The 13,158-nt window shown below is 43.2% G+C and overlaps 1 protein-coding gene across 1 annotated transcript in view; it reads left to right on the top strand.

Annotated features, from left to right (window-relative positions):
* The window catches only part of VPS35 (VPS35 retromer complex component), a gene marked incomplete in the record, with an annotated part of 976,266 nt that overhangs the window by 488,100 nt on the left and 475,008 nt on the right, over positions 1-13,158 (top strand). Inside the window, 1 exon segment of the mRNA XM_044081892.1 lies at positions 3,847-3,943. Within this exon segment, the coding sequence (XP_043937827.1) occupies positions 3,847-3,943 (97 nt within the window).

The raw sequence follows: 13,158 nt of genomic DNA, 5'->3' as shown, positions 1-13,158 counted from the left end.
CTCATTCTGGTGCCTTTGAAGAGCCAGATCTCAAAGGAAATCCAGAAATCCAAGCACCAGAAAGTATGCATTTTCCTAATGGAAAAGACTCTGCACTGGAGTAGTTGCAAGGGTGTTTCACCATCAATAGTGCTGTTGTCTGTCCACAGTGGGGTTATATCTTCTATCTGGTAAAGTACATCTCCTTTTGTCTGCCAGCCTCAATTGAAAGGGGTCCTGCTTCTCGATCCCCAGGTAGGCCTGTGCCTCCTTCCTGGAGACCTCTGCTTCTGAAACAATAACTATAATTTAGAATTCATTGCCTCAGTGGTCCTCATTTTCTTATTGTGGAAAACTGTTTTGCTGGTAGCTGTTACAGCTGCCAGAAATATATTTTGAGCTTTTAAGCCCATATTTGCCCTACAAAGATTTTCGTAAGCACACAGTAAGCCTTAAAAGTAATCCTCAATTGACACCCATAGTTAGTATCGGAATTTGCATTTAATCAAGTCCTGCAGTTGCTCTTGTTCTCATCCAATCCCCCAGTCCTCAGAATAAAAGGGAAGGGTAATTTTTAACTTGATGTCTGTATAGGGGGAAATGAAGTGTTGCATAGAAAAAGGGGCTTCAGGTAGACTGACCAACATTTTTATACCCTTCCTTCCAGGAAGTAGGATAGGCTTATATCCAGTCAAACTTTCAAAGCAGCTAATTGCTTTGCATTTTGTTGCAAGGATTGTGATGAGACAAGGAAGAGCTCACTGTATCAGGACTGCTGTTACTGCAGCAGCCCTCATTAGCAGTCTGCCATTCTAGAGTAACTGTGAGGCAACTATTTGGACCACTATCTACACATTTTCCAGAATTTGCAGCATGGCCATTGTGTAAGAGCAGAGCAGACTTTTTCACACTGCCTTTCTTCAAAGTGTGCTATGACCACATTCCCCTCCCTGCCTTTTTTTTTTTTTTTGGGGGGGGGGGGGGGGGTAATAAACTACTTTTAGTACTTTTGCAGTGTATATAAATTTAACCAGTTTAGAGCAGTGATCACAAATAACCAATTTCAATCTCGACCTGGGAAAGCATTAGAGTTTGACAATTGCATAGCTGTAGATATGTTAGAAGGCGCAACGTTTGTATAATTATACCGTTGAAAATATACAGTACTATAGATACACACATATTTGCAGTTTCTGCAGTCATTCTGCCATTTGGTTACCATGAGCTCCAAGATTTATGATGAAAGAATTGAAGATACAGAGGGCATCAGACTGCTTTTATAGGGGATCCTGTTGCAACGTGCGCTGAAGGAGCAGCAGTATGAGACCAGTATTGCTGTCCTGCAGGAGGATCTTTTCATGAAAAGTTGTCCAAACAGCAGTTGATGTCCATGAGTAAAAGCCACAAAAAGACTTCCTGTACAGGAGTCTTTTCCTTGAGGTTGTACTGTGATGATGAGCATTTCCTATACCATTATTGTCTGTAGAACATTAAAGGGAAAAATGTTAAAAATGGCTAATTTCTAGCTATTAGATGAAATGGAAAGAATAAAATAAAGCGAGCAAATCTCATAATAGTAGTGCAAGGCAGAAAAAGGCCAGCATCAAATGTTTACGTTTATTTTAAGACATGACCTGTATCGTTGGGTGAAATGCTCATTTAAAAAACATTGAGCCAGAAATGTTCATGGTAATTTATTACTTAATTTTCTTCAGTTTGAGGTTGACTTCCCAAAAAGTGATATATAAAGTATGATAAAGGTTTTAATGGAAACTGGGTGAGTGATCTTTTTTCTGTGGGTGTGAGGTTCTGCAGTGTTTGGATGGGGTCAAGGCAGGAGAGACTGTTGTGCTGTTTTCTTCATTTAGCTTAAAAAGAAATTAATGGAAGATTTTTTTTTCTTACAGACTACTTGGCACCTGCCAGTGTCATAGGAAGCTGGCATACAGTCAGTGGTAGAATGGGCATTTGATGTGTCCTGAATTTGATGAGCTAATACCTTGGGGATTAGGCTTTTTAAGTATTTGGTGCACATTGATTTAGTTGTGGATGTGAAACCAGCAGACGGTTATGGATGGTTTCTCAAAGAACATTTTATGGTGTCATGGAGTAAAATGTTTTTCTTTATTTTGGTTCAGATAGAGGTCCTAGCAGTGTATGTATAAATGGGTAGGTTTTTTTTTCTTTTATGTTCAGGTACACAGCAGCTGAGTTTATCCAACAGGAATTCAGCATTTTATTTCACATGGTATACTGTTGGGGAAGGGACTGGACACACACACACACAGACGCGCACACACACAGACGCGCACACACACAGACGCGCACACACACAGACGCGCACACACACAGACACGCACACACACAGACGCACACACACACACAGACGCACACACACACACAGACGCACACACACACACCTGAAGGCTTTGAGCTGATGCTGGAAGCTAAACTCTACCTATTTTAGGTGATCAAGTGTAACAGTTGGTGAGTTTACATTTTGTAATTTCTTCTTGTAGAACATTGAAATGTAGTTGACTGAACACCATCTTGTAGATATTTAAATTAAATAGAGAGAGTGCTGATTTTGAAACCTCACCGTGCATGTCAGTTTGCAGCAGATATGAAGGGAGAGGATGCTTATTGGTTTCCTAGCACTGAATGAAAATTATGGAAATCTGTGTCATGTCATATTGAGTTGCTTGCCACATGTAGAGTGAGCTAATGAGATGCCATTTTGTTAATTCCAAATAGTGTTAATGTTTGATTAGGAATTATTTTAAATATCCCTGTGTTTTGCTCCCTATAAAATGCTGTGTGGGATTTACAGCAACCAAGAATTAGGACGTGACCTGTTGAAATTACATTAACTGCATAAAAGAACTAACAGCAGTGGAAACATCCTTTGGGTAGAGCCCCTTTACAGATGAGGCTTGAAGAAAAAGCTCAGAATTTTTACTGAAAATAAAACAATGCAGCCAAGTTATTAGTAAGCATGTTGCACTTTTACCTAACTTTGTACAAGTCCTATTTCAATACAGTTGCAAAGAGAACATAATACAGATTTCGCTTAGATGTCGCAGTATGTAAGAGTAGTACCAGCAACATGATATGTAATAGTAGTCATGATAAACAGGGATGCACACAAATCCGACACAGTATGAAGCATTTTATCAGGGCATTAGAATAAGAGTTCATACAATAAGTAAAAACACTGCAGTTTTGTCCATTGTGGAGCAGTGCAGTCCTGATGTGGCTAGCATTGGTACCTCACAGCACTTAATCCTCCACTATGATTCTCAGTTGGGCAGCTTGCAAGTGCTGTTTATGCCAGTCTGTATTTTCAACCAGTACTCTGTTTTGTCCTGCATCTCTGCACATGCTGTAGGTGACTTAAAAATCATTCAGCCTAACCACATGTATGAATGCTATGTGGGGTGTGTCTATGTGCGCCTCTGTTGTACAATAGACTGGCATTTTATACAGAATTAGTTTCCCTACTTTGCTCCCTTTGACTAAGGGGATATTATAATCCTGATCTGTGTAGAGCAGGTATTGAAGGCTGAACAGACAGTGTTTTGATTAGTGTTCTTGAAAAATGCAGAGACCAAGGCTAGTACACATTTGTTCAAATCCAGCAGAACCTGTTAAATAAGTCCACATATACATAACATCTGCCTTATGTATGCATCCCTTTAAAAGTGTTTAATTGCAGACTGAAACTGCTGTTTGGCTGCAGTTTGCTGATGAAAAGTCTGTAAAATGAAACATATGTGTGTATATATATATATATATATATATATATATATATATATATATATATATATATATATATATTTATTGCTTTTTTATTTATTTATTTTACAGATTAGCATTGTTTGCTCACCGAGAAGATGGTCCTGGGATACCAGCAGACATCAAATTGTTTGACATTTTTTCACAGCAAGTTGCAACAGTTATACAGGTACCTTCATATGTTAACTTCCTGTTTGTAGTAGGGTTGTCATTCTTGCTTGCTAATGTAACAGTCTATAAGAAAAATATGTTCTTCCTGTTCATTCGTAGCAGTACTGGTTGTTAATACTTGTTTATTAATTGTTTTTAGCTGGTTGCATTGAGCTAGTGACTATTAAAGTATAAGCTGTTTACAGTGTTTCCATAAAGTTGCATGGTTAAGTAGATTTTATTCCCTATGACTAGCCACTGTAGAGAACTGCATTCTAGCATTTCGTTCTAGCATGTGTGCATTCACGTATAGTAATGTGTGTATTTTTTCTGTTTAACTGGGTGTGTAAAGAGATTCATTATGGGCCACTTTTAGCCCAACCCATGACAGATGCATAATTGGTTAGAAAAGTTAAAGATGACATACTAGTTTAATTAAAGTCAGCACACTTGTTGCACATTAGTTAACCTAAAATTAAAAAGAGAACAGATGTGTCACTTTTTTAAAGTGCATTTACCTTTTATTGACTGGGTATGCCACCTAAGTCAGTGGTGGCCAATGTTCAAGAATGTCTTGAGCTTGTATTTATATTGTCTTGGTGTAATCTAGCAGTTAAAATGTTTTTGTGGTGGAGGGGTGATCTCCTGTACTACCACACCCCTGCTAACTGGTGTATGTACAAATTAAATATTAGATTGCTCTGCCTCAGAATGAGGCATACTTAAAGATACCGCATCCCTAGATTTGCTTATATTTTTTTCTCACCTTTATCCTTGCTGTTCTGAGGATCACAGTACTGGTAGTAGTGGTCTTTAATGTTTCAAAAGGGACCCAAAATTATTTCTATATGCTGGACAACAGTTCCCTGGTCCCCCTGAAAGACACCTGCAATCCTATGGTAGACCCAACTCCTCTTGAGTGACTGGATATCCAGAGTATTTTATTTGGCAGCAGATGTGAATGGTCTGCTTGATAAGTTTTCTGATTTGAGGTTTCCCTATACTACCCCCTTTTTTTTTTTTGGAAAGGGGAGGACTCTTACTTGAGACTCTGGCCTTGTGTCCCCCTCCACCACTATCTTTAAAGTTTGAGTACAGAAGGTTTACAAGGCATTATTTCATGGCCTGGCAAAGAGCTAATGCCAGTCCTGCGCAGTCTTATGTTTTAGCTGATCTTCATGTTTCACTGCTGCAGTCATCACATTTGAGTTATCCCAGCCAGGGTAGCCCTTAGTCGGCCTGAATACTAGAGGCTTAATATTTCTGTCGGTTGCCGTTGCTCCAGGACTGACGTCAGGTCGTCAGTGGTATAAAGTAAGGCAGCCGATGCCATTACGTCAGTCTTTCTTACCGAGGAGGCCGAAGCAGAAGCAGTTTGCACGAGTGCCAGTCGGCCACTACTTGAGTTTTTCATTTCCGAATTGAAGTTGAAGTCTTCTAAAGCGAAGTACCCCATTGGGGATCCTTTTTTGCTGCTCTAACAGATGTCAGAAAAAGTTAGCAATTGTCTCACCTGTGGAAAGCAAACACCACACCGAGACTTTCATTCTTACTGGGTCACTTGCTTAGGCCCAGACCACGACGTCCCCCGCTGTCACTTTTGTGCTTTGTTCAACACCAGAACTATACGTCGTCGGGCCCTTATTGTAGCTAGATATTTTAACTGTCAGTCCTCTAATTCCAATAGGGCTTTGGTAAGCCATCCGACAGCAGATCTTCTGAAAAAACGTAAGGATAAAGACAGAGACAGACCGCACAGGTCCAAAACTGCCAATGCTTCTGTTAAGCTAGTCGTCAGTTCTCTGGTCCTCATTGAGGTGCTTTCACAGACCTTGATGCCAATTTCTGTGGATTCGCAGGCCGCTACCAAGATCCTTTCGGAGTCCGGTATGCCGCGAGACTCTTCATCGACTTAAGGATCCTGCGGCTGTCTCTATCTTGGATGGGTCCAGAGCCACTGAGCAGCCACCGGCTTCCGAGGAAGTACTTCGCACTACTGATTCTCGACACTGACCGAAGACTTCTTTTGCCTCCACCTTTCTTTCGAAAACTACCAAGTTTTCTAAGGCCCAGGGTTCGAACCACACCCAAAACAAACAACGACCCAAGCTCAGGCACCTGCTTCCTTGCCCCCAGTCTCAAATGCTTAAAATGGCAGAAGACATTATAATGCTCATCAGGGGAAGCCAGGCTACCCTTTCCAAAACAGAGAGATTTGTCCCCGGTATTTTTATCTGTACAGGAGTCCTATGACTCTGATGTATCTGAATATGAAGATGTGCAACCCCTCTCTGCGGGGTTATGAGGATTCTGATGCAGAGGAATCCATACCTTCATCCTCTCCACCCAAGGACTTTTCCTTTGGGGAAAACCCTACATACTTCAAGGTAGCATTTCCAATGAGATTGTCAGGACTACCCTCAGTCTAAACAGAGACTCTGGGAATTCTTTATCTTCCACAGCACAGACCTCTGGCCATTCCTTCTGTCCTGAATGTTGTGGATGATGGTTTTATTGAATCCAGTTTGACTCCTGATGCCCTCCCTCCTGCTTCCAGAAAACCTGATGGGTACTATAGGGTCCCTGACTCTCACAAATGTCTTTTCAAAAATCCTACTACTGACCCCGAGGGTTCTCTCTGAAGGACCTAAAGGAATTAAAGCAACTTCTGCTAAGAATCCCACCCCCTCAGATAGGGATTCCTGAGCATTAGACAGATGGGGTAAAAAAGTATACACCTCTGCTACTCTTGCTGTTAGAGCACTAAATTGTCAGTTCCGCATGCTGAGATGTCAGCAGCATATCATGGAGCTCCTCAAACAAAAAATATCTTCTTTTCCTGCTTGTGCAGAAAATAGTTACAAGAGTTAATGCATTCTGCAAGTCAAGTAACTAAGCACACCTTACAATGTGGTTTTGATGCCCTAGAAGCATCTTGCAGGGCAGCAGTCACTGGTTCTGTCCTTAGAAGGCATGCTTGGCTTAAGGAACAGCCCTTGCCAGACCATGTCAAATCCAAATTATTGGACACACCCTTGCACAAAGACAATTTATTTGGCACCAAGGCAGAGGAGGTCTTAAAGATAGAAGAAAAAGATAAATCTATGCAGACCGTTAAAGACTTCTTGCAGGTCCAGCCACCAAGGTTCAGTAGGCATTGCCACTCCAAGCACTGGTCCTTTCCTGCCCCCTCCAGGTCAACAGTCAACTCAGCCCAGACCCTGGGGAAGCAGGACCCCCAGACAACAGCCCCAGGGAATGCCGAGATCTTAAGCAATGGAGTTCCTCCTCTTCAAAACCAGGGAGTGCTTACCTCATGGTAAGAACTCACAATGACTTTACACTTCCACCCCCTCCCTCTGCCCACCTGCTCTTGCCCCTAGGGGGAAAACTCTCCTTACACGCAAGCACCTGGGCCACCATTACTACGACCGCTGGGTCCTTAACATTGTGTCCCAGGGATACAAATTTTATTTCCACACTCTACCAACCCCAAAAGGGTTCTCATATCTTCCTTCAAACCAGTGGACAGAGGTTAAAAACCAAGTCCTTTCCCTGCCCTCTCTATGAGGGCAGTAGAGCATGTTCCTGCAGAACAGATGGACCAAGGTTTGTACTCCAGATTCTTCCTGGTACCCAGAAAAGAGGACACATGGTGCCCCATTCTCAATCTATCCATTCTAATCACCTTTCTGATGATTCCAGCATTCAGAATGCTCACCCTCTAGCAGCTTCTACCTATGCTCTCCAAGGATGCCCGGTTAGCCACCCTAGACCTAAAAGAGGTCTACCTACACATCCCAATCAGGGAATCATGCAGGAAATGCCTACGTTTCACGGCAGGATCAGTGCACTTCTCTTTGACTTATCCACTGCTCCCATAGTTTTCACAAAATGTCTGTCTCCCGCCATTGATTTTTGCAGACAAAGGAATATTCAGATTTATCCATACTTGGATGACTGCCTGATTCAGGCAAACAGTCGGGAAAAGCTGCTAAAGCACCTGACCTTTGTAAAGGATCTGTTGACCTCCCTAGGGTATACTGTCAATAAAAAGAAATCCAAACTAGTACCCACACAAAAAGTTGTATTCCTGGGAGCAAGCCTGAACACAGCATCCCAGATGGCATTCCTTACCCCAGAAAAACAAACCTACCTGACAACCTACTTCTCTCAACTAGCCACCAGACCCCAGTTATCCGCAACGAAAATCCTGCAAGCTCTGGGGTTAATGGTTTCTTGCATTCTACTCATTCCATATGCCAGACTGCATATGAGGAAATTACAGTGGTACCTAAAAAGCTTTTTGTGTCAGCACTTCCAAGACCTGGAAACTCTTTTATACCAATGATACCTTATTTAAATATTCTTTGGTGGGCAGCAGCATGCTACCACAACAAGGGACTTTTCACAACCCCAGGCCGCCCAGACCCTCACCACAGATGCATCAGACTATGGCTGGGATTCGCACCTAGACGGCAGGTGCATTCAGGGACAATGGAGCCCAAATAAAATACATCTGCACATCAATCAAAAAGAGATGTTAGCTGTTCAGCATGCTCTGACAGCTTTCAGACCCTACTCTCCCCGGGGCCTCTACTGATCAAAACAGACAACACCACTGTGATGTGGTATATCAACAAGCAGAGAGGGACTCGCTCGTACCCTCTCTGCAGGCTCACCATGACCCTTTGGCACATGCCTACGTTTCACGGCAGGATCACTGCACTTCCCTTTGACTTATCCACTGCTCCCTTAGTCCCAGAGCAACCCTCCCGGGTTGGGAGGGTGGCCTAATGGTTAAGGTGTTTGCCTTACAAACACAAGGTGCAGGGTTTGAGTCTCACAAGGGATAACTGGCTAGGCTTAAAATGGCTCGCAAGGGCAGTTAGCTTAGTACTAATCTATGAATCTATGAATCTATGGCCTCAGCCATGCAACTACACCTGTTAGCACAATTCCTGCTAGGCTCTCTAAACTCTCTGGCAGACAACTTAAGCAGAAATCTTCTGGACCCACATGAGTGGCAGCTAGACCAAAGAACCTTCACCTTTGTAACACAGAAATGGGGCACCCCGAAGGTTGACCACTTTGCTTCCCACTCCAGTCATCAGCTCAGCAAATTGCACACCAGGGATCCTCACAACAAGGCCTGGAAAGTGGGTGCTCTATCCTTCCAGTGGGTCAACCTCTCAGCCTATGCATTTCCCTGTCTAGTGCTCATTTCAAGGGTACTAATCAAAATAAAGGAGGAAAAACCAAGGACAATCCTAATTGCCCCAGAATGGCCATGCCAGCACTGGTACCCACTGCTGCGGAGGCTGTCACCCTTGCCACCATGGCATCTCCCTCAGATCCCAACACTCCTGACCCAGAGGAATGGAGAATTCATGCATCCTTAATTGCAGACCCTCAATCTGGCAGCCTGGCTTATTCCCTGACCTCTCCTCAAGCTGCCGGCGTAAGCAAAAAAGTTCTAGACATTATATGTGAGGCCAGACGCCCTAGCACTAGAAAGTCTTATGCTGAGAAGTGGAAAAGGTTTTGCACAGCCCTCCCTATCTCTCATCCTGGATTACCTGGCTGACCTGCTACACAGGGGTCTATCCTTCTCTTCTATTAAAATTCATGCCTCTGCCATCTCTGCTCTTTTCAGCACAGAGCCACCTCTTTCAACCCACCCTCTCATAAAACAGTTCCTAAGAGGGGCTAACAACTTGAGGCCACCCAGAAGAGCACCTACCCCAGCTTGGGACCTAAACTTTGTGTTGGATAAGCTCACCCTGCCCCCCGGTTCAGCCGAATTAAAATTTCTCTCTTGAAAGACAGCCTTGCTTCTGGCTATCACTTCAGCTAGAAGAGAATCCGAGCTACAAGCACTTATGACTGTAGAGCCCTTCATCATTTTCCATGCTGACAGGGTCTCCCTCAGGACTAACCTATCCTTCATGCCCAAAGTGGTGTCCAGTGTGGCTCTCAACCAATCCATTCATTTGCCCACCTTTTTCCCTAACCCACAGAACAAAGGGGAAATGATCCTGCACTCTCTAGATGTGCACAGACAGCTCAGCTTGTGCCTAGACAGGACTAAATCATTCAGAGAGACTGATCATTTTTTAGCTTTGCTGCAGGAGCAGAGGGCAAGGCCATATCCAAACAAACCATTTCAAATTTGGATAGCACACTGCATCCATTTCTGCTACAAGCAGCATGGGGAAACCACCCCCAAGGGGGTCAGGACACATTCTGCCAGAGCAACCTCCACCTCTGCAGCTTTCCTCAGAGAGATACCCACCAGGGACACCCTGGAGGCTGCAACATGGACATCTGTTCATACCTTCACCAAGCATTACCACCTGCCTATCTTCTCCAAATCCAGGGCAGGTTTTGCCACCACAGTCTTGCAGAGCATCCTAGCCAGCCCCCAGCCTTCTTGACTGCCTCCACCCTTTTCTTCAGCTTTGGGAATCGACCCAAATGTGATGACTGCAACAGTGAAACACGAAGAACATAGTAAAATTGTGTACACTTGTCATAAATGTAGATGTTCGAGTGTATTCACTGTTGTAGTCCTGGTTTCCCTCCCTCCATCCCCCTCTTCTCTCTCAATTTCTCTCTGTCTCTCCTTACCAGGAATTTTTTGTATTTACTTTCTACTGGTGGTGTTCTTCTATCATAACCTAGCTCCCTTTAGGGGGCTCCAGACAAGGCAAGAAAAGCTGATGTAATGGCATCGGCTGCCTTATTTTATATCACTGATGGGCCTGACGTCAGTCTTGGAGCAACGGCAACCGATGCAGAAATACTAAGCCTCTGGTATTCGAGCCAACTGAGGGCTACCCTGGCAGGGATAACCCAAATGTGATGACTGCAATGGTGAATACACTTGAGCATCTACATTTATGGTAAGTGTAATGGGAAGTGTACACAACTGTACTTTCTCCCCACCCCACTTACTTAAAAGGAAAATTGAGTCTGCACCATTTTTTTAGTCTCAAGACAGAGGTAGAGGGAAAGGAATTGGGCGCGTCTCTTTCAGATTTCCTTAGTGAGGTGTATCACAACACACCGAAGAGGCTGTCTTCTTAGGCTGTCTGCCAAAGAGGGTCTCTTTCAGGGTGCCCTGAATTTAATGAGTGAGCACTTTCATTGTGGAGCCAAGGAAATATCGTTAACTAAGAGGATCCTTCAGTTAAAAGACAAGAAAAGCCCAAACTGCTTTTCTGGCTCCTCCTGTCCTTCCTGCATTTAAGGTTGCTTTTGCTTCATCTTCCATAAACCTTTACTCCATACCACTAACCATTTAAAAGCCTTTAGTGATACAAGGCCCAGCATGATTCATAAAAAGCCTGTGATAGACCTTTGGGTAGTCTCCATGAGGGCCATCCCAGAGGCTTCATTCTGGATTTAGGATTGAATATACTTCCTGAAGATAGGGATTAACAGAATCCTGCAATGCATTATAGAGAGATGTACTTCACCCTCCCTTGCATCTTGTGTGATCATTTGCCTGAGCTGTATAATTAAATATTAGGGTGTAAATGTGATTATTGATGTCCCAGACATAAATAGCAAGAAAAAGTAGCTAAGTATACTTATAGAGCTTTCAGAGTGAGGAAGCATGCAATTCATTGAAGTTAGTATGCAGTGGAAGTGCAGGTGAGTGGCAGACTTCAGGACTGGGGAAAGAAGACATACCTGGATCAGATTACAGCCATTACCAACAAATTTTAAGGAGCAGGTGCTTGGATGTACCATTAGATAAGGAATTCTTGTTCAGACCCCCCCAGAAGTCTTTTTAAATGCTTAGAGAAGGTAGATAAAACCATGGAATGGTCAGATAACTTTTTCATCTGCCAGTTCCCAAATAAAGAATGACCTACTCCAGAAGGTCATAAGCTGTTTACTTGAAGCAAACAAAAGCAGATCAATGCAAGCAAAGGAGGATCTTTAAAGGGAAATAGGCATGGTGTGGCAGCAAAAGGCAGGGGTGACAGCAAGGCAGGAACAAAGGTAGAAATCCATCCTGCTTGAATCCCAAGGGCAGTATATGTAATACCCCTCTCCAGTCCCTCTTAATTTCTTTTGGGTTACAGGTTAGCCTTTTTTCAAAGAAGGTTGGTTCCTGTTGACTTCAAACAGATGTGCAAAAGCCATTTAAATCTGTGAGCTATAGAGTCAAGTTTTTTGTAGTCGCAACTTATGGGACTGTGCCTGGTCTTCGCAAACCTTACAGACATATCACTGAAAATTGTAAAACAGCTGTTAACTGTTGCACAGTGGAACTGTTCCTGCAGGACAGAAAGGGAAGAGATTTTATTCCTTGTATTTTCTAGTTCCCCTAGAAGAGCAACTATATTGGAGGCCAATTTTTGACCCATCCAGGATAAACAAGGCTGTGAACATCAAGACATTCACGATACTAATTTCTAGGTCCTACTTCTATTGCTTTTAGCCAGTCTAAACTTAAAAGATGACTTTTTGTATGTTATTTCTCCAACACCACAGGTGTACCTTGTATTCAGAGTAGGTGAGCAATCCTTTGTCTACCTCCCTTCCACTGCACTAAAGATCTTTACCAGATATCTAGCTGCAGTCTTCGCGTAGTTGAGAATGAAAGGGATTCACATCCATATGCACTTGGACAGCTGCTGCTTCTAAGCATCATTTCAACTGAAAATGGGCATTTTATTTGGTCCCATCCTTATCAGCCTAGTGTTTTCCTTATGTCTGTTCATCCAGTCAAGACCAGAATTCAGGAAGACCTCATTGGAGGACACTCGTTAGCATTGAAAAGTCATCTTTCCCTGTACTGATGTTGGTCTGTTTTCTCATATCTGGCCTAAAGAGACAGAGTCCATTCCAGGGAGATTTTAACAGCTGTAGGCCACTTATCAGTATTCATCCTCATGAAGCCATTTGTCAGAATACACTAGAAGGATCCAGTGACACATTGGCAGCCACACTGACACCCACTCTATAAGAGGATGACCTTCTTTCTAGCCATAACAAGGGAATGTTTATGGGTGGTGACACAAGTAGATGTCCCCTTGGACAACTCACTAACCCCATCCATGGGAGCAGATCCACACCTACTGGTATGGAGTACCCACCTATCTTGCTTCAGAGTGAGTGGGACCTGAGACAGGATCATGCAAGACAAGCATATAAATATGAAGGAAGGTATCGTCCTATTTTGACCCTCAGGGTTTTCAGAATTTAATTCAAACAGTG

The sequence above is a fragment of the Protopterus annectens genome, chromosome 8.part1 (genome assembly GCF_019279795.1).
Source record: "Protopterus annectens isolate FY-2018-M chromosome 8.part1, PAN1.0, whole genome shotgun sequence".
Taxonomy (NCBI): Eukaryota; Metazoa; Chordata; order Ceratodontiformes; family Protopteridae; genus Protopterus; species Protopterus annectens.
This window is presented reverse-complemented; position numbering and strand designations above follow the sequence as displayed.